General features: G+C 47.5%; 1 protein-coding gene across 1 annotated transcript in view; it reads right to left on the reverse strand.

Annotated features, from left to right (window-relative positions):
* RFX4 (regulatory factor X, 4 (influences HLA class II expression)) overlaps window positions 1-22859 on the reverse strand; it is a 116030-nt gene that overhangs the window by 83718 nt on the left and 9453 nt on the right. The window contains exon 2 of the mRNA XM_004675723.1: window positions 7456-7542. Within this exon, the coding sequence (XP_004675780.1) occupies window positions 7456-7542 (87 nt within the window). The remainder of the gene's footprint in view (window positions 1-7455; window positions 7543-22859) is intronic.

Genomic DNA, 22859 nt, shown 5'->3' on the forward strand with positions numbered 1-22859 from the left:
AAAAAATGTACAAAATGATGTAAATAAACTTTTGTAAAATAAAATAAATAAATAAATAAATTACAATGCATATAAAGAAAAAGATACAGAGGCCTTGATTTCTACCTCCAAAACTGAAAAAAAAAATGTATATTGTATTATGAAGAAGAAGGGTGGAAAGAGAAAGATAGAGGGAGGGAGGGAGGGGGTAGAGGGAGGGAGATAGAGAGAGAAAGCAGAGAAGAGAGGTGAGAAAGAGAAACTGTGTGAGAGAGCCTCTGGCCTGTCCTTTTGAGCATGGCGATGAGTGGCCGCCATAACTGGAGAGAAGCAGCCAACCTCCCACAGAGCAGGCGCAGGCTAAGGCTGACGTCACGGTCAAGGAGCGCAGAGGGAGGGAAGCCGTTCCGGAGGTCACGTGTGCCTGATTTACCAGCCCTAAAGATGGCTGCCTCTTCGTGTGGCCAGATGCAATTTTCTCAGTTAATAACACCATTTTTCATGGGGCAGTCTCCTCCCTGCCACCAAAACCATCCTCACGGATACAAGCACGCACACTAAATGTTCTCAGGCCTCAGTCCTACCTCACCTGAAGTGCCGCCTGCTCCTTCAGTCAGTCGTCAAATATTGGGTACCTGTCTGCTGTCCTGCAGCCTCGTGCCAGGGGCTAATGCGCGAGGAAACACAGACGGTTCTCTCTTCTCTTGACCTCCAGTTCTCAAATAAAATGTAAGTCGGGGGTAAGAGCAGTGAAGGGCAGGTCCTGGATGCTGCAGCAGCACCAAGTATGGGCTCAGAGCTGGCCCTGGGGTGTCAGGAGAAGCAGGCGGCAGAGGCAGAGGGGACAGAAGAGCAAGCTTTTGGTCACAGTTGATGAGAATGTCAGGAGCTGGTCCACTTCAACAGGCAGAAATGCCTCAGGTCAATAAGATGCAACTGGTAAGGTGGGATTTCAGGCAGTGCAAGCCCGGCCATCTTTTCTCAGATGCTGTTACAGCATCGTGCCCAGTGCCTGGTGGTCTCCTTGCTCCTCCTCCTGCTCCCACTCTGGTCGCTAGCACACCCCATAGAATCTCAGCACCATTCCCAGTGGTGGTGAGCACTGTGTTTCCCATTGGAGTCTACAGATTCTGGGTCCAGATCTCCTCGCTCCACCGCTTGCTGGCCATGTGACCTAGAAACAACCTTTGGGGACTCAGTTTCCTCCTCTGTAAAGTGGGATAATAATAATGCCACGCGCATGTGCTGAGGATTGCTGAAGGCACTTGTGGCATAAGGTACGGTAGAGTCCCCTGGTACTGTGAGGCTCATCACTCCTCCACGGGGCACCGGGTCCCCGTCCTGCCCACAAGGCAGGTTTGGCCACACCTGCATCTGCGACAGGTTATCCACTCTTCCCAGTGCTCCCCCAGTCCCCTGACTGTTTCCCTGTTGCAGGGTGTGGTCATCACTGTTTGACTGGTGCATCTGCCTTGCTGGTTTGTGAGCTCTGTAGCCCAGACCCCACTCCCCACTGCGTCTCCAGCACCTACATATGGTTGGGGCTCAAGAAGTAGCTGTGGAACGAGTGAGCAGCTACAGTAACCCCACAACTGCTTGCAGGGCCCACCCATCTGACGTCAGTAAGCATGTGAAATGCCAGACAGCATTTGCGGAGCCTGGACGTGCCAGGCCCTGTGCAAGGCTCCGCACATCAATGCATTTCATTGCCACAGCTGCCCAAGCCAGTGAGTGGTTTCGTGCATTTGAAACATCAAATCTGGCCCTGATGCGTGCATGTGCTTGACCAATGGAAATTTCTAATTGTTGTAACCCCTCTGGCAAAAGAAGAAACTGAGACTTAGAGAAGCGAAGTCATTTGCTGGAGGTGACAGTGGTGAAGCCAGGAGAGGGGCCCAGTCTTCTTGACTTCAAAACCGCCCTGGACCCAAACCTCACTCTCTCACGAGCCTATAGCACTGGGCTGAAGATTTCAGGGAACCTACTATCTGCCTAGTCGTTTCTGCTTCTTTGCTGACGGAACTCAAACTTTGGGAGCCTATTCTCGAATAGTTCCTGCCTGGAGTCAGTGTGGCGGAGCTTAACGTTGAGGCAGAAAGTTTCCAAATTAATTACTTCTTTTCAAATCCCAGGAAAGCTTCAAGGGCATGTGACTCTCGGGTTTCACTTCTAAGTTCTAATTCTATTTCCGTTCATTACCCAAGCCTGGCTGCACCTGGCCAGACCTCACCTGCAGGGAACATGACTGCCAAGCACCTCATTCCCCCTTGTTCACTGCTTGCCAGCCACTGCCGAGAGCATCCGCTGATGCTCAGGGGTGCTGGGCCCAGGCCTCTGCAGTGGGCAACAGCCTCTGGCAGCAGGCCCCCTCCCGTGGGAACAGGGCAAGTCCCAAACAAAACTGTGGTACTCGCAGCCTTGCTCCGAGGGAGCCCCACACCTGCTTCCTTTCACCTCCCTGGGTGAATTCTTTCATAACTCTGGAGTAGGAAAAGGCCTTTTGAAATTTGAAGTAAAAACCGAACGCCATAAAAAAAAAAAAAAAGATGAAGTTTACTATATAAAAAATAGCCAAAGAGTCTACGTGGGTGAAAAACATCCAAATACCAGAAGTACAAAGATACTGAATTGTCTGCTTGGGAAAACTGCAATGATGCCAGAGCCCAGAATCTCATCACCCCACGTGGAAAGACAGCGCTCCTGTAAAACCAGGAAGAAAAAGATCAAGACACAGAGAACAAAAAAAACAAGCAAAATGTACATGTTCCTGAATGTGAAGAGATGGTTAATCTCAAGCCATGAAAAGGAAACTGCACATAAACACCAGTCCCCACTTATCAGATTGGAAACGCGCCAGGCCTCCCGCTCACTCTGCTGTGAGGCTGGGAAGCAGGTGCCTCCACCAGGCCCTGGGAGCGCGAAGTGGTGTCTGCCCACAGGCAAAGTCGTAAGGTAGGATCCACTGAAATCCCCCATGCCCTCTACCCGGTGGCGCCATTTCCAGAAACGGACGCTACAGCTTCCCCTGGACACATGGGACAGGACCACACGCAACCTGCTGCAGGTGGTTATTACAAGAAAAGTTTGGAATTGGCCCAGCACCAGCTCATCTGGTTCACTGAAGTCTGACACATTCTCACAGTAGAGTACTACATAACTGTGGAAAAAAAAAAAAGATTAGAACAAGGAAAGAATGAGGAGGCGCCCTGTGCTCTGACTCCAGGGTTAGTTACGAAGCGAAAAGCACTGTCCCAGCATCGTGCACAAAGGTGCTACTTCTTGTGTAAGAAAGTGGCAAAAATGAAGGCACGTTTGGACTTTTCACTCGCAGAAAGGTGTACTGGGTTTACTAGAAGACAATACAAGTGTTTATCGCGAAGAGCTGAGGAGGAAAGACAGAGGTGGGACAAGACTCTCCACCACGTGAAAGCATGGCCGATTCAAAAATATTCCAGTTAAATTTGAGCCAATTCAGTGGCCTCTGGGAGAAGCGCCACCTAAGGAAGGATCTATGCAAACCACTGAGGGCTCCCATGGCGCCAAAAACGGAAAGCAAATTAGAAATAAGCATAAGGGGGAATGGCTCGTGACATTTTGCTTTCCTGGCATTCGTTTACTTAACCAGCACGCCCTGAGCACCGGCTGTATACCTGGCCCGACTATGTTAAATCCTGGTGGGACTTAATCAGATACGCTCGCATCCCCCAGGGAGTCATGATCCGGTCCGTGGAGCAGATGCTCGGAGCAGAGAAGGAACCCTCTACAAGAGATGAGGACAGACGCCCAAGGACGGCTCTGACAAAGGGGGTACAGAGGGTGATGAAGGGGAGGACCTGGGAGAGGTCTTATATCACAGTCTCAGCACCTGGTCTCCTCAGCAGCCGGGAGACTTGCACCTGGACCAAAAGTAGAGGAGACGGTACTTTAACGTGGTAGTGAAGTCTTGGGGGACAATCCAGCCTTGAAACCACCATGGGGGACACTGTGGAGGGCCTCTCTGCACTTCCTCCTCCTCTTCAAGTCATCGCCTTCCCCTATTGGTGGGTGGAGAGGGGGTGGGGTAGAGGTGGGCGTGTGCACAAAGTGGGGGGTGGGCACAAAAAAGGGGGAGGTGGGGATAGGTGGGGCTGGTAGTGTTGTCCACCACTCAATGAAAATACGAAACAAGCCACCATGCTTTCTCTCTCCTCTGGAATCCCTTCTTTGAAGTTGCCGGAACCCAAATGAGACACTAAACTGACATGCTGAGCAGCTGAGTGGGGACAGGTCTAGATTTGGATACAGAGGCAGACACATGGACTGAGGAACAGGTAGGCACACACAGGAGCCCTCAGGCGCACAGCAGCCCCAGCAAGGGTGACACGGGATGAGACCCGAACATGACAATGAGTCACATGAAGATGCGAGTGGCTACAGCACCAGTTCTGCCATCACACTCCTGAGTTCCCACTTCCCCTTCCTTGTCCTTTCAACTTCCTGTCACTTCCAGACAGCGCCAGCCCTGGTAAGTGGGTGACGGGCTGGGGTGGAGAAGGAACAGGACAGGGAAGGTGTGCCAGGAGCCGCCCAAGGGTGAGGGGACAGGACACAGCATGACCATCTCAGGAGAGAATTCCCTTCCCACACACCTACCGCACACAGACACAATGCCTGTACCGTTCACCACCCACATGCACGTCTAAGAACTCTTGGAGACAAAGACTCTGGACTCCATCTGACACAGGCTAGAGCCTGGATTGATTCAATTTAGAGTTGGAGGGCTTTGCACTGCGGGTCACACTCAACAGTCTGTTTCCCAGGGAGAGGACAGAGGTTACAAGGCATCTCATTCCTGCCACCACTCAGCTCTCTCCATCCCACTGACACTGCCCTGGTCTGCAGCCTCATCATCACAAACTGGACCAGGGGAGCCTCTAAGTGTCCCCTGGCTCTAGCCGCCCTCAGAGAAGTAGACGGACCTTTTCAAGACTGCATGGTGACCAGCTGCTCCATGGTATCAGCTGTCAAATCCCAAGTCCCTCAATAACACGCTCCAAGCTCACCTCCCCAGCCCTACTTCCCATGATTCTCCAACCTCTCTACTCAAGCCAAATTCTGGACAACTCTCCCAGCTCAAAACCTGCCCGTGACTTGCTCCCTTCCATCACCACTCAGAGGAGCCAGAGGGGTCCTAGCCGCCCAGGGAAATGCCACCGCCTTGGAGATGCCGTCCAACCTATGACTTCTCCCAAATTGGAGCATGTGTGCTAGTCACCCACCTGGAGGTCTTGTCAAGATGCAGAGCAAGTCTCAGTGGGTCTGGAGCAGGCCCCGATTCTACAACTTTAACAAGCTCCCGGTGAGGCTGCCCTGGAGCCCAGGGACACAGTTGGCATGCAAGGTAGAAAGAACACCTTGCATCATCCCACTGGCATTTATCACAGTCAGCCTGGCACTCACATTCAGGCAGGTGCTTCTCTTCTACACTGAAAATTCCTTGACAGCAACGACCCTGGGAGAAAGTTTGTATCCTAGGAAGAGGGTCAGCCCTAAAGTCAGACAGCTCTAAGTTCAAGTCTAAACTCTACCCTTGCTATGACACTGAGCAAGTCATGTAACTTCCAAATCTCAGTTCATCATCTGCAAGATGGTGCACAGGATGCCTCCCTCACAGGGGTGGAGAGTGGGGCCAGAGGAAGTAATGCCAGGCTGTGATCACGCCTAACATGCTGCCTAATGCTAAATATGTTTTCATTTTGGCTCACGGCTCTCCCGTTCTGTGTAAAACTTTGGGCTTTCCACCAGCTGTATGTGGTACATGCTCAGGGAACATTCTGGCCCAGTTTCTGCAGGAACTTCTCTTCTACCTGTATGTTCTGTTCGATTCACACTGCTGAGCTCCCCACCTGGACGTGAAGCTCCACCCGCCACGCGCTGACCACGCTCTACAGTCCTGGCTGTCCTCTTGGCTGGTGAGACACGCTGCAAAGACCCACTGACCCAAGCTGCATGTGTTTGAGTTGGAAATGAGAACTTACGAGACCATGTGAGGGTGCAAACCCATTCGAATTGAACCGAAACAAGAGCTCTTATGCCAGGCACCAGGTGGCACGACTATTATAGAGATGCAGTCACCAGAGAGTGTGGTATTGGCCCCAAACAGGCAAGCAGACCCCGGGGTAAGAATAAAAGTCTAAGCGAAGATCCGCATGTGTGTGATCTATCTGTGACAGTGAGGGAAGATAGTCTCTGCAAAGACCAGAAATCTAGGCAGCTCCCCTGCCTGCTTTTCTTTAAACAAACACGGCAATCTCAGGGCAGCCCTTCTTGCCCACTTGCGTCTGTGCAAATGTCCCTTTTTCTCCTTCCTTTTTTTCAATAGTAAACCTGCTCTTTTGGATATCTATGTTAAACAGAGATATATTTTATATATATTATAAACATCTCAAATATATTATAAATAAGCATAAATATAAAATACATGTGTATATATATAAATATACCTATTTTTTAAAACCTGGTAATCGATCAGTCAGAATTCACAAAGAAAAGAGCTGACACCTTCATCCTATCACCAAAATTTTTATAGTAAGGAACTTTACTATAAAAGTAAAAGGTAAAATAATACAACTCCTAGATAATGACAAAAATATCTTCCTGGCCATAATAGGAGGGAGTCTCCCTGCATGCTAGACATACTCTTTTTTATTTAAAAAAAAAAAACAAAACTTCATTAAACCAGTCACATAAGATTTATATACTCCGGTTTCTGTTGATCTTGATTTTACAGACCAGAGTGGTGACAGAATGACAACCCAGGAGCATGCTGGCAGGAAGCTGCTCATATTGTCAAACCAACACCCTGGTGATCAGGGAGTAGAGGGTGGCCCCTGGCTGTCACTCTGAACAATCTGAGCCTGCGAAGTGTGTCTTACCAGCCTTGGGAGAAAGACACCTCTGTCCCTGCTGGAAATGACATTTATAATCCCCCTGACCCCTCCCCTTTTGCAGTACCTACTGGGCAAATACAAGTCCTAACTAGTTTTCTGTTCTTAATATGAGACACCAGGAAGCCCCAGTCTGACATATCTCAGGGGAAGGTGTAAATATAGCCATTTATAGCTGCCCAGTAACTCCAGAAGCTCCAAAAGAAAGCTTTACTTTCCACTTCACAGACACTCATGACTCTTGAGCCACCATCTCATGACACAGCTACTTTGAATTTACCTGCACAGGGATGTAGAGAGTGGCCTTTCCCATTCGGGAGCCACATTTGCTCACTGGAACATCACTGCAACAGGGTCTCTGGGGGCTCAGACAACAGGAACCCATAAAGAACAACTTTTTGTTGTGGCCTGGGTTTCCAAGTCACCCTGACAGATCGAACTCCCTACTACAGAATATTAGTGGAGGGCCCGGGGTAAAAGTCGGAAAGTCTCTGGCTCCAGGTGACTTGTTCCATCTCTCAATCACGTCTAGGAGGTCAAGAGCACTTACTTTCATCATTAGAAGCATTCCCCAGAGATGTGTGGCTGGAGTAACGTTTGTTTTCACTTTCGCTGAGACATCTTTCAATCCAGCTCTCTAAGAAAGAAAAGAAAATCACAGAATTGCTGGTATGTTTGTGAAGAAACAGGAACATCATCAATGCATAAAATTTAAATGCCCATCCCCTTTCACCTGAGATCTGTCCGAAATGGAACTGGATTTTACTAGAAGCACCTGTGTGCACCACTGCTGATGAGACCTTGCTAATGAGTGGTTGGGAGGCGAAACGTTCGTAGAAACCCCACTTGCATATTTCAAATTTTACTAATTTTGAAGTACTCATAACTCACTAGTGTGAGTTGAGGATTATTTTTCTGTGCAAAGAAGGTACACTTTGCAAAAATGATATACATTCTGAGCGACACTTTGTGGTCCGCTGAATCACGGGTGATTTGCAGAGTTGTAAGTTAGCAGCAGACTCCTTTCTTCAAGTGAAAACAAAAAGAAATGCAGATAAAACCCTGCAGATTCTGGCTGAAGTGGAGAGAGAGGTCAGGGAACCTCACCTCCCTTTGCCCAGTGACCCCTGAAGGGGCTCTTCCCAGCACAGAGTGAAGAGGAGCCCTCAAAAGCTCTATAGTAGCAAAATAGTACTTCAAAAATCCAAGAAACTCGGGTTTTTAAAAATCCAATCACAAAGGCTAGAAGTGCACTTTCCACAGTGTGGAAGAATGCTTCTTCCATCGTCTAGACCATCTACCATTCATTCATTCGATCTTCATTCCTTCAACAACATCAGAAGCATATAGGTAGCTGTGCTATGTTTGTTAGGGAAATACAGATGTGTTCCCAGGTAAGTGCTGTGGTACGGAAAAGTGTGAGCATACTGCAGATGTTGTGTTTGCTTATGCTTGATTTCTTCCTTAAAAAAAAAAAAAACCCTACATTTTGAGATCTTTCTGAGAGAGCAGCCATCATCATGTAGCTGAACTGAGCTACATTTTGCATATGCCCGTGTGCACACACTCACAAGTAAACATCTACCAGCTACTTTAGTTTGCCTTGGGTGTTATGAGCCACAAATAACCTCTATAACTCCCTTTCTACCACTTCATAATAACCACAGCCATTCTGAGATCTGCTTCCAAAAGCGAATATTCCAAGGTGAAGTCCTTCTCTGTTGTATTTATGTATCTTTTAATCACTTAATAGGTGCAAAACTGTGCTATCATTTTTACTAGGTCACCTCTTTTGTTAATGTGTCACTGACAAAGTTTCTGAGTATCATGCCTCTAGCTTTTCTTTTCCAGTAAACTCTTTGGTTTATAGTATACAGTTTGCCTGTTGGTGGTAAATTTTAGCGATGTGTATGTTGTGTTGTAGCAGAACTGACTACATGTTTTACATGGGCCTCCTGCTTGCCTTCCTTAGAACACGGGGACAAGCATTTACTGAGCACCTACTTAACACCTATCCCTGTATTCTGGTAACAACTCCTTGCGCTAAGGATTTTAAGCTCCATTTTTCCTAGAAAGCAGCTGAAGCTTAGGGAGATAAGTAATGTGATTCCTTGTAATTCAAACAACCAAGGAAAACATCACTAGTTAACACCTTAGGCAACATATTGTAAAATGAAGGCGTAACCTATGCAGACAGGGGAAGCAAATGTTAACCGCTGAGCGAGATGTGGTTTTGTTTTGTGGTGCATGTCCCAACAAACTGCTCTTTCAAATGTTGCTTCCAAGATTGTGAATAGGAGAGGAAAAATATCCAAGAGGCAGAACAGGAGCCAGTTTGTTAACGGATATGGAAATCTGGGAATTCGGAGGAAATAGTGAACAGCCGAGAAACTCACATGTTTCTCAAGCATAGTGCAAATGTTGTGTTTGCTTATGCTTGATTTCTTCCTTAAAAAAACAAACAAAAAAAAATACCCCTAAATTTTGCAGATCTTTCTGAGAGAGCAGCCACCATCATGTAGCTGAACTGAGCTGAGCTCATGCAAAACATGTAGTCATGCAAAACATGTAGTCAAAACATGTAGTCTGCTACAACACAACATATACATCGCTAAAATTTACCACCAACGGGCAAATTGTATACTAAAAATCAAAGAGTTTACTGGAAAAGAAAAGCTAGGGGCATGATACTCAGAAACTTTGTCAGTGACACATTAACAAAAGAGGTGACCTAGTCATGTTCGAAAGCTGTCATGGCTCAGGGTGGGTGTCTGCTAGAGCACCTTATCCAAAATCACATCAGATAGAAACGTCCAGAATTCTGGAATGTCTCCACTTGGATGTTCTCACCCCTTCAAGAACTGGCACATTTTCCATGGCAATTTTGGATGACACCCACTGAAATTTGCTGCCCCTTCTCCACCAGACCCTATCACCAGAAGCAATGTCTACTGTCCCAGCCCAGCCCTTGCAAGTCTTCCCAACTTAGTAACACACCCAATCACATATACATGGGGCATCTCTCTCTCTCTCTCACACACACACACGCGTACACACACACCTTTCATCAGAAACAGACAACTAAGAAACATGCTCCACTCCGCCTCTCACCCCTCTGCGTGCACCAGCAACAGGAACAGTAAGAGTCGTTAGAAAGATCTACTCTTGCAGGCCAGAACCCCAGTGATTGCTGGGATCTCTCTGAAGACCTCACAGTGACATTTCAGAGAGGGACAGGCTCTAAATACCTGTACCAACAGTGCAAGTCAAACGAGAACATTCCTGAGGGCTGTGCCTCTCCTCTGATAAACAAAATAAAGTGAACATGGGGCCATGCTGAGTCTGGTAACAACCAAGAGAGGGAGGAGGCTGTTGAGGGTCAGGTCCTAGGGTATTGTGGCATGAGCAGCAGAGGAGGAGAAACCAAGTCAGCATGCTATGCCCAGCACTGAACTCTACCCATCATGCTTGAGAAACGTTCCACCAATCAAACTGTACTGACTGAAGCCTCATTTGCATAAAGCAGACCCAGCAGGGGCCACCTTGCTTAGATAAGTGCACTCCCTTGAGGGCTTCTTGGACATTCAAATCCAGTGCTCCTCGAGTCTCCAGAAGCCCCAAATAAAATAGATGTTAAGAACTGAAAGCAAGCGCATGACAGGTGAGCTGTAGCCAGCTGCTACAAATCAATGAGCATTCAGTATCACAGTCCACCTCTCCTTATCACCCAACCCAACACTGGACCGAGATGAAAGGAACCTTACAAGAAAGGAAAGATGGAAGTGGCAAGAAAAGAGAGATGAAGATGGACTAGCACCATGGTGCCCTTGTGCCACCCATTACACCCTGTCAGGGCTTTCTGACCTCATAGCCTGGTCCTGAAGCCACTCTGCTGCCCACCGCTGCTCCCTGCCTATCTCCACAGAATAAATTTGGACTCTTTAGCTCATGACAGATGTAGGAAGACAGTTTCCAACATGTCTCCATTTTTTCTGGTCAAAGCACGCCACTTATTTCAGTTATAGAATATATGATTTAATAATAACAAATCCCACCATGTATTGAGCCAAGCATTATGCAAGTGTTACAGACATAGCAGCTTCAACTCACAGCAATCCTATGAGGCAGATGCTATTAATTTTAGAGATGAGTAAAGTAAACCTCAGGAAAACTAAGTAACTTGTCCAACTTCAACCAGCTAGTAGAGTGTCTCTCCCTCTCTCTCTCACACACACACACATGAACTGAGCTCTCTTATGTCTGCACAGACCTCAGAACACATAGCAGCGCCAATGCTGCAGCTCTGGTCACAGTCTACTTTGCTTAAAGTCTTTGATAACACTGACATATTATAATATTTGCTAAATCTCATTCATATTTTTCAGCCTTGGTGATATATAACAGGTTTTCCACTTTAGAACTGAAACATATTAGGAATGGATTCCATTTTATTTCTACTAGTTCTTCTGACCTGCCACTAGCACCTGCTATGAAGTCCTTCCTGTACTCTGGCCTTGATAAGTGATACATCATCAATACGTATGATGTCAAAGGAGGCACAGCATTCAAGTAGATATGGCCACAAATCTATAGAATTGCCTAGCCTATACACATTAGGCATGAAAAAGTACCTACATATCAAAGGAGATAAAGAGAGCAATTTTCAACCAGCACTTATTTTGTGACTTCTAGATATAAGAAACTATAGTAAAGACAAGACATGAGTGATACAGATGTGAATAATACCAGTTTCTGCCCTCTACCAGTTTCTACCATCTAGAAAGTAAGGCAGATATCACTCCTAAAGCTCTTGAGTTCAGGGGCCCTTCAATTTTGTTCACCTTGAACCCAGTGGCTGCCACTGTGCTTGGCCCCATAGATGTGGCACAATAGATGGGTACTGCTGAATGCGTTACTTTCCTGGAAAAACGAGATTAAGTTCCTACTGTGTGCCAGGTACAAGGCAAGATATTTGCACATGCGTGGTCTAAATGGAACCTGAGAATAATATTATGTGGTACATTTTTATAAATCTATGCTAGGTATGAAAACCAAGATTTGAAGCAAAAGTTTTAATACAAGGCAAACTATAATCAGTGCTGCAATATTAGCTCTCTATTATGAAACAAAGGCGAAAAAGAGCTCTGTTCACTCTTGAATAAATCCCAGCTGCCAACTGCCTCAGTTTTGAGCCATGAAAACATGCAGTCTTTGGGATTACAAAGATGTGGTACATATACACAATGGATTATTACTCGGCAATCAAAAAGATAGACACATGCCTTTTGCAGCAACATGGATGGAGCTGGAAGGGATCATGCTTAGTGAAATAAGCCAGAATGGAAAAAAAAAATACAGATGGTTTCACTCATAGCAGGAACATAAAGCAGGAACATATTTCTCCACTGGGGTGGGCATGGAGAGATAATAATGAATTATATACCAGGGACATTTTACTGGGATGGAGTCAGGAATGGGATCAAAAATGGAGCAGGGGGAGTGCACTGGACTATGGTGATGGCACACGGGTGAATTGGTGATGGGAAGTCCATGGGGATTACAACTGAGATGGAAAAGGCACAAAATGATATCAAAATAAACTATAATAATAACAATAACAATAACAATAACAATAATAATAGTAACCATCCAGTCTTTGAGTAAGCCCCAACTTTGCTTGAGAGCCTGAAAGGATCTCCCAGCACTGTGCGTGAGGCACCTGGCTGGGGACTTCCATCCAAGTAGCCTGGGATCACGGGCAGGAAGGAGAAGACCAATAACGCCTTGCAGATTTTCATTTTAAAGGGAATTTTAGCTCACATTCCTCAGAGGCAGATCTTCACCACTCCCCACTTTGGATTGAAGATTTAGACTCTCCATTTCACAAAATGAGGTGACGGTTACTGGCTACTCTAGGAGACTTCGTTGCCTTTGCAGCTGCAACGAACCACCGGGAAGTCGCTGAGTGAGACTGGCCTGCACAAGGCCACAGGAAAGGCCCTGCCCTGCTTTGAGCAAGTGTTTTGTTCTGGCAGGAGGCGCCAGCTAATGTGGTTATCAAAAGCCAGGTAACCCTTGCAGTTCACAGAGCACAGTGATATGGAAAACCTGAATTGCACTTTACAGTCCGCCTCGTGAGACAGGAATCCAGCTCTCCCTCTGACAGGTAAGGAAACCCAACTTTAAAACCCAGCAGGCAGCAGTGACTGGATCAAGGTGTTAGAAGGTACTGAAGTCAGAATTCAAACTAGATCTCAGTTCTCCAATACCAATGCTGATTCTTCTTGCTACGTCATGCTCCACACAGACCAGTGTCTTGAATGTAAAGTAACAATGGAAGAGATGGACAGAAGCCAGCAGGAAGCCAATACATTACAGCAGGCTATCTTGAACAGACCAAGGTCTCGGGACTGAAAATACCTTGCTTTTTTCTATCCTCATTAATATTATTTATTTCCTCTGCCTTAAAATATGTTTGAACAGGACCCTACCTGGTAGCGCAATGGGACAGGACGCAGCACTGCAAGCCAGCCACAGCCGCTTCAGTGTGAGTTTGATCCCCAGCTCCGGAGGTGACCACAAGGCTCAGCAGACCTCTCCTGGCCCACACTGAAGTCCCCTTAGCAGTGCACTTCATCGCTCTGCCTGTTCTGCTCCCCACTCTGTCTCCGGTGAATCCTCTCACTGCCCCTGCACCTCTGGCTTGTACCCAGTTCTGTATACATACATAAATAAATCTTTTATATATAGTAAAGATATATATATATATTTGAACAACTTTGTCTATCTTGCTTAACACTTGGGCCCTCACAGCCGAAACAGTATCAGACACATAGATGATGGTGATGAATGTGACACAGAGGAGGCTGAAAACGGAAGGCCTCTGCCAGTCAGCAGCAGTGAACCAGAGACTGGGTGTGCAGGTTCTGACAGCGAGCACCACCAGGCAAAAGCCCTGAGGTAAGATGGCGCCTACCTGTTTAAGCAGTAGCAAAAAAGCCTGGGCAGATGGGGCATTCCCAGGAAGGAAACACACAAGATGAATACGAGGAAGAGGCAGACTGGGAAGAGTACAGGTTTGGAGCTAGAACAACTGGATTTTATCCCAGCCCTGCCCCTCCCTAGCTCTGGAACACTGGGATGGTTCCTGAATCTTCCACAGGCTTGACATCTGGCTCTCTCCAAAGCTTAACTGAGACAATACCAGCAAAGCACGGAGCATGTTGGGCTTTGTGGGCCGCGGACAGAGGAGAGATCGCGGCCTCTGCCGGCCAGGAGCTGGCCCAGGGTGATGCGGACGGGCAGTAACAGCAAATTCCAGCATCAGCTGAGGCGGCCCAGCCAGTCACCTGCTTCACACCCTCACCTCTGTTCCTCACAGCAACTCTGGCACAGAGACTTGAGCAACTTGAACTGGGAGGAGGAAACTGAGGCTCCAAGGAGCTGTGGAGCCCCCCAGCCAGAGGGCTGAGCAGGACCGGGGTGTCTGCCTCTGAAGCTGCTCGGCCATCTCCCAACCAGCAGGTAACCAGGAAGGAGTTTTTCTCCTCAAATGTTATTTGTGTGTCGGTCATTTGCATACCTACATTAATATGGGGATACACTTCACACCTCTGCATTTTCACACGGCTCATTCACTCTCTGCCAAGACCCCCGGGCCAAGCTCCCATCCTCTTCCTTTCCCTACCCTGCCGTGGGGGCACAGGAAGGGGTTTCCAGCGTAACTGGCACCCCAGCGGGGCCTTACAAGATTTGGCCTGTGCCAGACCAAGCAGGAAAGAAGGGTATTTGGGACAAGAGGGCCGCCGTCCGGGACAAAGGCACCAAGTGGTTTCTGAGAAAGGTGAAGAGTTCGCTGACCTGTGACCCAAGGAGCAGTGGGGGACAGGTGGGAGAGCGGTTGGGAATAGAGGGCAGAGACCTCGCCCACCGGGCCAAGAAGCCAGCAGGCAGCTGGGAACCAGCGTGGTTGTTCAGCCGTGGGGGAGTAAGAAGTTGAGCTTTGTTTCTGAGGAACTGGATGAGAACAGGGAGTTCTTGACTTATGCAATACCTGAAGAAAATGCCGCCTGACTTAGAAAGTGTCACTGGGTTTTAATAGAAGGCGTCATGTACACTCTTTGTATCAACAGTCTTTCAGGGCACCGTGGGGCCTATTTTAGGAACTTGCAGCTTTAGAAACACTACAGGAAACTGCTGACAAGCCACACTCCCCTGAGAGAAGACCTGGGCCCAGGCCCAGGGTGCCAGGACACACCCAATCTCCCCGCCCTCAGGCCTGGGTCATTACCGGTGGCACCACACCAACAAGGCCCGCTCCAGCCTCCAGCGGCTCCCGGGTGTGCTGTCCCCTGGATCATGGTCTCTCGGCCCCGTTTCTCTCTCTCCTGGGGTCCTGAGGAGCAGGAGAACACGGGAACACAGGAATCTGAGGAGTCTGGGCCCCAAGAAGGGGGCTGAGGCTTCTCCAGGGAGGGGGGAACCTCAGGTCAGTGGGTTGCCATGGCAACACCACAGGCCCTGCCCCAGGGGCCGCTGGGTTCCAGGAAGGGGCCCTGCCTGCCTCCAAGCCCAGTCCCACCCAGGCCCTGGTTTTCCTGCTTCCCTCTCACCCAGTGTCGATTAAGCGCCTCCTGTTTGCCAGACTCTGAGGAACTCCTGGTGAGCCTGGCCTACAAGACCCCAGCTCTCAGGGAGCCTAGATTCTGTGGTGAGGACAGAGGAACCCAGCTAAGCAAGGTGACCTCAGAGCACAGGGAACATGAAGAAAATGAAGCCACGGTTGGGGGAGAGGTTGGGTGCTGTGTTAGACTGCAAAGTCAGAAAGGTAGTGGGAGTGGGCTGTTGTGTGTGTGTGTGTGTGTGTGTGTGTGTGTGTGTGTGTGTGTAAGCGCCACAAAGCCACAGTGATGGAGGGAGGGAGAGAGGGAGGGAGGGAGGGAAGCGTGTCTGAGTACGGACCCCTCATTTATTTCAAGAGTGCTAGGAAGCTCTGGGAGGGCTTTCAACCCGTGATGGGAACTGCATTGGCTCAGGGCAGCCAACTAGGGATTGTCACACAACCATCCCTGTTACAGAGTAGCAAGTCCAGGCCCTGAGCACACAGTAGGGACAGGGCAGTGAGCTACCCACACACAGCTTCTGGCTTCGTGGAAGGTTAGTTTAATTCGGCTACAAAATCCTCACCGCAACAAAGCCATATAAGAGAGAGAGCAGGTCTCACCTAATATTTGTGAGTCAGGGCAGCACCTCAGAGGAAGTGACCTTCCCCTGACAGGTAGGAATGTGAAGCTGTGATGTTCCAACCCCAGGTAAGAGGGAGAGAGGAATGTCCCAGGCAAAAGGAACAGCATATGTAAAGGCCCAGCACTGGCAGACCCGTGACTGAGAAGCAGCCTAAACCAAGAGGTATTCACTTCACAGAAGCACCGAGAAGCTTCACCACCTCCGTACTGAATGTTGGCCAAGTCAGTGTCACAACAACCCCCTATGGCCTGGGCTTGTTTCTCTGCAAAGACAGGACAGGATTGGCTTCCTCCTTCAACTGACTCTCAGTGTCAAGACCCCTAGTGCCTGAACCCACTCACCACCTTGCAGTGTTTGCAAAAATCATCCTCGTCAGCTTGCCTCATTTTGCTTTGCTTCTCTGATTTAGAAACCTGAGCTGGGTTTTCATTTCTTTCCTAATTCTACTCTGGTCCTTTAAAAATATCTTTCTCTCCAATCTCACATCTGATGTGTACCTCAGTTTTCATATCAGTAAAGTAAGAAATCATTTTCATCAGATTATTGTGAGATGATGATGATGATGGAAGCAAAGGTTTCTGCTCAAGGCTAAGCTGCTCACTACACACAAGGCAACGTCCTTCACCAGATGCACTTTCTCTTTTAAGCATCCTGCAGCCTCGTTCGTCTGCCCTGCCCCTGGCCTGCCCAGAACCCTCGTTTATTTCTATTTGCGTTGCTAAGACCCAGTGTTCAGCTGTCTCCACTGGCTGTCCTGTGTCCTCCTTTGTATGGTGGGGAATCTCCCACATGTCCCAAAACTTCCAAGTGTTGTACCTGAACCAAACTAACTCTTGACCAAGTGAGGCAGACGCTCCTGTGAGTTAGGGGAGTCAAGTCCAGAAGAAAGAATGAGAACACCTGACTCTCGTCTCCCTGGTCATGTGAACTTGGACAACTGCTTTAACTTTTCTGAGCTTCAGTTTCCCTCTCTGTCAGAGTTACAGTAACTTTTTCTGAGGCTCCATTTTGTACTAAACAGTGTGCTAGGCTGTGTACATTCCTCTCCTTGTAATTACTGCATAGATGGGATAGCAAGGTCCAGAGAGAAAAGAACTCTGTCTTCTATCTAGCTAACTGTACTTACCCCTCCCCCAGGGGTGACCTGGACCCTCTGTCTCTTCCTCATCAGCTGGCATCTTGGTCATGCCAGGATGCAGGTGAGTCCACTGCTGATGCCAGATACAAGTGACGCTTCCTGGAATGTGGCTAATAGCCAACACCATAGCCATTGTAATGACGTGCCCAAGGTCACACAGATAGGGAGCAGCTGAGCCCGGACTGGAATCTGACCCTAACCTAAGCATTAACGTGCACAGTCAAGCCACTTCTATGTTTGCATGCAAGTCTCCTTGGCCCTAAGTTGTGCTGATTACAAGCCACACGTAACAGGTGCTCCTAAAGTTCATGTTCTTTCTCCCTTTAGGAAAACAATATCTAAAGCTCTAAAGTGGACAAAGAGATTAATTAAGGAAACACTATTTATATTTAAAAGAATGAATGAGTTTATGGTCACAGATCATGAACTCACCAGCCCTTCCTGAAGACTAGAGAAAATTAAAGCTAAGGTATTTGGTGCCATTTCCTGTTGAAGAGAAATTCAATTCAAAAGCAGGTCTCTGCTCTCAGGAACACCAGAGTTAATGTCCATAATTACATAACTAGGTGGTGAAATCTCATTTCCTCACACCTTTTGGCAGGTGGAGCATACCTACTACTACTTTATGTCAACAGACTTTTTCTTTGTTTCTATTATTACTATCGACTGGAAAACAAATACGAGAGCCAGGGTGACTGGCTCTGTGTACAGCATCTGGTACTGGGTTCTTGACATCACTGCCTGTTCTAGTTGGCTTTAAGCTCTGCATTTTTTGTGGTACAAATACACAGTGGAATAATACTCAGCAATCAAAAAGACTAACTCATGCCATTCACAGCAGCAGGGATGGAACTGGAAGGGATCTTGCTCAGTGAAATAAGCCAGAAAGGAAAAGAAAAATACCAGTTGTTTTTACTTTTAGAGGAATGTAGAGGATCCAAATAAGGGATCAGGGGGAAAAAAGTAATAATAATAAAGTAAATATCAAAATCAACAGGCAACTTAAACCAGAGACATTCTTCAAGGGAGGAGAGGAGACTAGAATCAAAAGAGGGGTGGGAAGAGCACAAGGAACTATCGTGATGGTGCACAGGTAAAATTGTGTTGGCAATTTCATGGGGACTATAAATGAGATGAAGAAGCATGCATTGTGCAAAAATGAAAAAGGATGCAAAAATATATAAAATTTAAAAAAATATATAATTACCAAAAAAAAAGTTCTGTATTTCGTCTTACACGGTGAAGGGGATGTGTCCTTCCCCACAACCTCAGGAGTCAGGCACTTCCGGTGGCAGAGCCCAAACACACACCCAGCTAGCCTGACTTTTGAGCTACATCACAAAACACCCTGCTCTCAGGCAAAATGCTTTTTTCTGTCCAGTGTTAATTTAGCATAGAAGTCATAATGTTAAATGTTCTCAAAGGAAGCGCCCACTGCACTCCTGAGCTGTAAGCCTGCGAAGGCAAGACGTCCATTCCTTTTTGGTCCTAACATGCTAGCAAGTCAGTTTTTTCTCAATTCGTCACCATCTTCATATTCATCATTGGAGCACCAATGAGCATAGATGCTCCTTGTTCCACTTTTCCATTTTTTAAGAATGTTTTTACAGGGGCCCTCCCTGGTGGTGCACCGGGTTAAAGTGCAGCACTACAAAGCGCGAGTTCAATCCCCAGTCAGGGAGTGACCCCCATGGCGCAGCAGACCTCTCCTGTCTCCCCGCTGCTCCCTTCAGCAGTGCCTTTCAGTAGACCCGCCTGTTCTGCTCCCCATTCTGCCTCTGGTGAGTCCTGTCACTCCCCCATACCTCTGGCTTGTACTCCCCTTCTTATAAACATAAATAAATAAATCTTTTACAACAGACAGCTTGTGCGTATCATTTTTTTTCTTTTGAACCATCGCCTGAGAATCGCCTGGGAGAAGGAAAGGTAAGCCCAAGGGCTTGGTAACTACAAACAAATGGTCTGAATTCCGGCTCCAAGACTTACTAGTTGCACGGCTTTGGCAATGTTTCAAACCTCAGTGTCCCCAGGTGTAAAATGTGGACAATAGGCCTCTTCTTGCAAGCCTCATGTCAATGGCATGAGACGGAGTGAACAAAAGAGGGCAAGCACTGAGCACCGTGCCCAGCCGGAGCGAGCCCAGGTACTGTTTAGGACAGAGGCACATTTTTGTGGTTTGGTTCAACAACAGTACAGCAATTAAAAACATGGACTGTGGCCCTCCCTGGTGGCGCAGCGGGTTAAAGCACTGCACTGAAAATCTAGAGCCGCTTCCTCATGAGTTCGATTCCCGCCTGCCCCGGAGGTGACCACATGGCGCGGCAGACCTCTCCTGACCCGCCCGCTGCTCCCCTCAGCAGTGTACTTCGTCTATCTGCCTGTTCTGCTCCCCACTCTGTCTCTGGTGAAGCCTCTCACCGCCCCTGAGCCTCTGGCCTGTACCCCAGTTCTGTATGCACAAATAAATAAATCTTTAAAAAAAATAAATAAATAAAAAATAAAATATATATATATATAAAAAATAAAAAACAAAAAAAACAAACATGGACTGTGTGGTCCAGCTGCCAGGTTCACATTTGTCTTCCTCGCTGTATGAGCTGGGGCCAGTGACTCAACTTCCATGAGCCTCGTTTGTTTCATCTGAAAAGTGGGGGTCGTAATAATAGCACCTCATGGTGTTTGTACAAAGAATTAAGTGTCCAAGGCACAGAACATGTTTCTGTGACAAGCACGACACAGGTCTTGGCTATTAACACGTTGACATCACTCTACGCCTCCTCCTGCCCCCACACTGCACCCTACTCCAATTCCTTCCTGATATCACTTGCTCTGTTTGGTTCTTGGGTCTCAGTGCAGTGAAAAGAAATGGCTTTGAATTCAGAAGGACACTAGTTCTAAGCCTCCCCTTGCACATAACTAAGTAAGCTCTGCAACCCTAGGTGACTTACTTAACCTTATGGGTCTCAATTTCCTTCCTATTAAAAAAAAAAAATCTTCGGGACCTCCCTGGTGGTGCAGCGGGTTAAAGCACAACACTAAGAAGCTAAAGCTACTTCCGCATGAGTTCAATCCCCACCTGCCCGGAGGTGACCCACATAGCAGCGCAGACCTCTCCTGACTCGCCCACTGCTCCCCTCAGCAGTGTACGTTGTCAGTCAGCCTGTTCTGCTCCCCACTCTGTTTCTGGTGAATCCTCTCACCGCCCCTGCACCTCTGGCCTGTACCCAAGTTCTGTACGCATCACTAAATAAATCTTTTTTTAAAAAATCTCCTCCATGAGGTTATTATGAGTGTTAATAAGACTTTAAGAGCTGGGTGTACTATTCACCACAATGGCCTGAATTTATGATGGGCTTGGCACAGAAGAGCAGATCTGAAAAGAGAGAGAAGGGCAGGCCAGGAAGCAGGGGCCTGGGCTCGGGGGCGTGGAGAATGAACGAACAGAGCATCTGTCATCTGCCTGGCACACAGTAGGGTGCACAACCATGTCGGTCCATCCAGTATTTGCTTACAAGCAGCCTCGAGCCAGCCTTCCTAGAACGCAAGCAGAGAGATGTAGACGCCTTCCTAACGTAAAGGATGGACTGACTGACGTCTCAAGCAAATATTTATTGAGCCTGGACTCATGCAAGTTGCTCAGTTGCTTTGCTGGCCCACCCAGACTGTAATGACACAGGTGGACATCTTCAGAATCAAGAGAAGAAACACGAATTAAGCACACAAAATGAGGAGGGAAAGGACACATGCTTTAGAGGCATGGAAAGCACTGAGCACCGTGCCCAGCAGAGTGAGTTCTAGAGACATGAAACCACTGATCCCAGGCGCTATTTAGGACAGTAGCACTATTTTGTGAACACAGCGGAATCTCTCTATGAAGTGCTCTTTTCTTTTTCTATACAGACCTTGGGAGTGAGAAAGAGGGCAGGTCTTTGGAGCCAGCAGGAGACCATGAGGAGAAGCAAGTGTCACCAAAAGACCCTCTGCTCACTGGGGGGCACAGGGCGCTATGCCTTTGTGTGCACGACTTCGTTTCACCCCCACCAGACCCTGTAAGGTGGGTGCTCTGTGCTTCTCTGAAGCTCAGGGAGGTTATGGAACTTGCTGAGTTCATACACCCAGCCCATGGCAAAGCCAGGGCTCACCAGCTCCGTGAGAGTCCAGAGCCGGTATGGTTAATGATTGCGTTGGTGGCTGCAAACTCCCATATTAATAATTCATCAGTGATGACGAGCCCTAACATACTATACAAATGGAAGGCGCTGTAATTTTACACTGAGGTTTTTATGTTGAACCTGTGATAAGGAAAACCATGTCTGCAAGTAAACAGGTGAGGCCCTTGATGAGGCGTGTAAGTGCCTGGCAGGCCAGGGGTATCTACCCAGCGGGGGTGCCAGGGTGAATTCGAAAGCTTGAAGAATGACCTGAGATGGAAGCGCATTTTGCACCTAGGTTTCCCCATCTTTCACAGAGGTACCCCCATCTTGCTGCTTTCTTCTCTCCCTCCCTCCCTGCCTCTCTTCTTTCCTTCCTCCCCCTTCCTTCATTCTTCTCAAAAGCAATCTGCATGTAGCACTACAATCTCCAAGCACTACCCACACCATGCACCACTGCTGTTTTCATTTCCTTTGCTTTTTTAAAAAAATCTCTCAATAAAAGAAAAAGTTGCAACAGACTACAGGTCCAGGGGGAGTTCTTTTTGTAGGTACCCCGACTCCCAGCTTTCCAGGCTGTGCTCCAGCTCTCCTACACCCAACGCTCACTCAGGCTGTGCCCTGTGACACAGCCATGGGGAATGCCCTGCAGCCTGGGCACCCAGAGGAAACCCAGTGAAGCAGGGGAATAATTCATTCTTCTAATCACAGCAAAGTTTTCAAACTTTAAAACGGAGCCTTGATTAGAAGAAAAGCTGTGTGTTTTTTTCCTAAAAGCCTGGCATTTCTGAAAAGGTCCCTTACCCAAACCACAGTAACCTCAAAAACTCTGCCCACTGACTTGAAAATAAAAGTTCATAGCGACCAAAGGCCCTCTCACAACAACCAGCCAATGCTTTAGAAATCTTCTTTCCAGCCCTTACCAGTTTTAACATTTTTTAACTGAGGGCCTCAAGCTTGCTGGAATCTTTCCTCCTTGCAAGGTCCCAGGGCTTTCTCAGTCAGTAGCATTTATTTTCTCTATCAACTAATGATTGATGGAGAAATGATTTGGGTTTTGAAAAACACAAATTTGAAAATTGGGTACAAGAAGTAAAACTTCCAGAAACAAAAATGTTAACCTTTTTTTAGTAGTCAGAAAGGATGATACAAAATTAGTGATTTTCTGTTTGATAGAGTGAAGAATTAGACACCCCAGTTATTCCCCTACAATAGACTTGATATCAACAGTGGGACTGAACATCACAAAGAGAACATGGCAAAATGTTTAAACAATCAATCACTTCCCTCAGAAATAGCTTTGAGTTTATACCAGGACCCCAAACCTGGAACTTTGTAAAATCCTAAAAATTTCCATAGGACCTTCACCTGCCCACGCATAATAAGAACAGGTACACAGGTTAGAAACACATCAGATGT

Source organism: Condylura cristata, unplaced genomic scaffold, assembly GCF_000260355.1.
Source record: "Condylura cristata isolate star-nosed mole 26May11 unplaced genomic scaffold, ConCri1.0 scaffold00004, whole genome shotgun sequence".
In the NCBI taxonomy this organism is placed as follows: domain Eukaryota; kingdom Metazoa; phylum Chordata; class Mammalia; order Eulipotyphla; family Talpidae; genus Condylura; species Condylura cristata.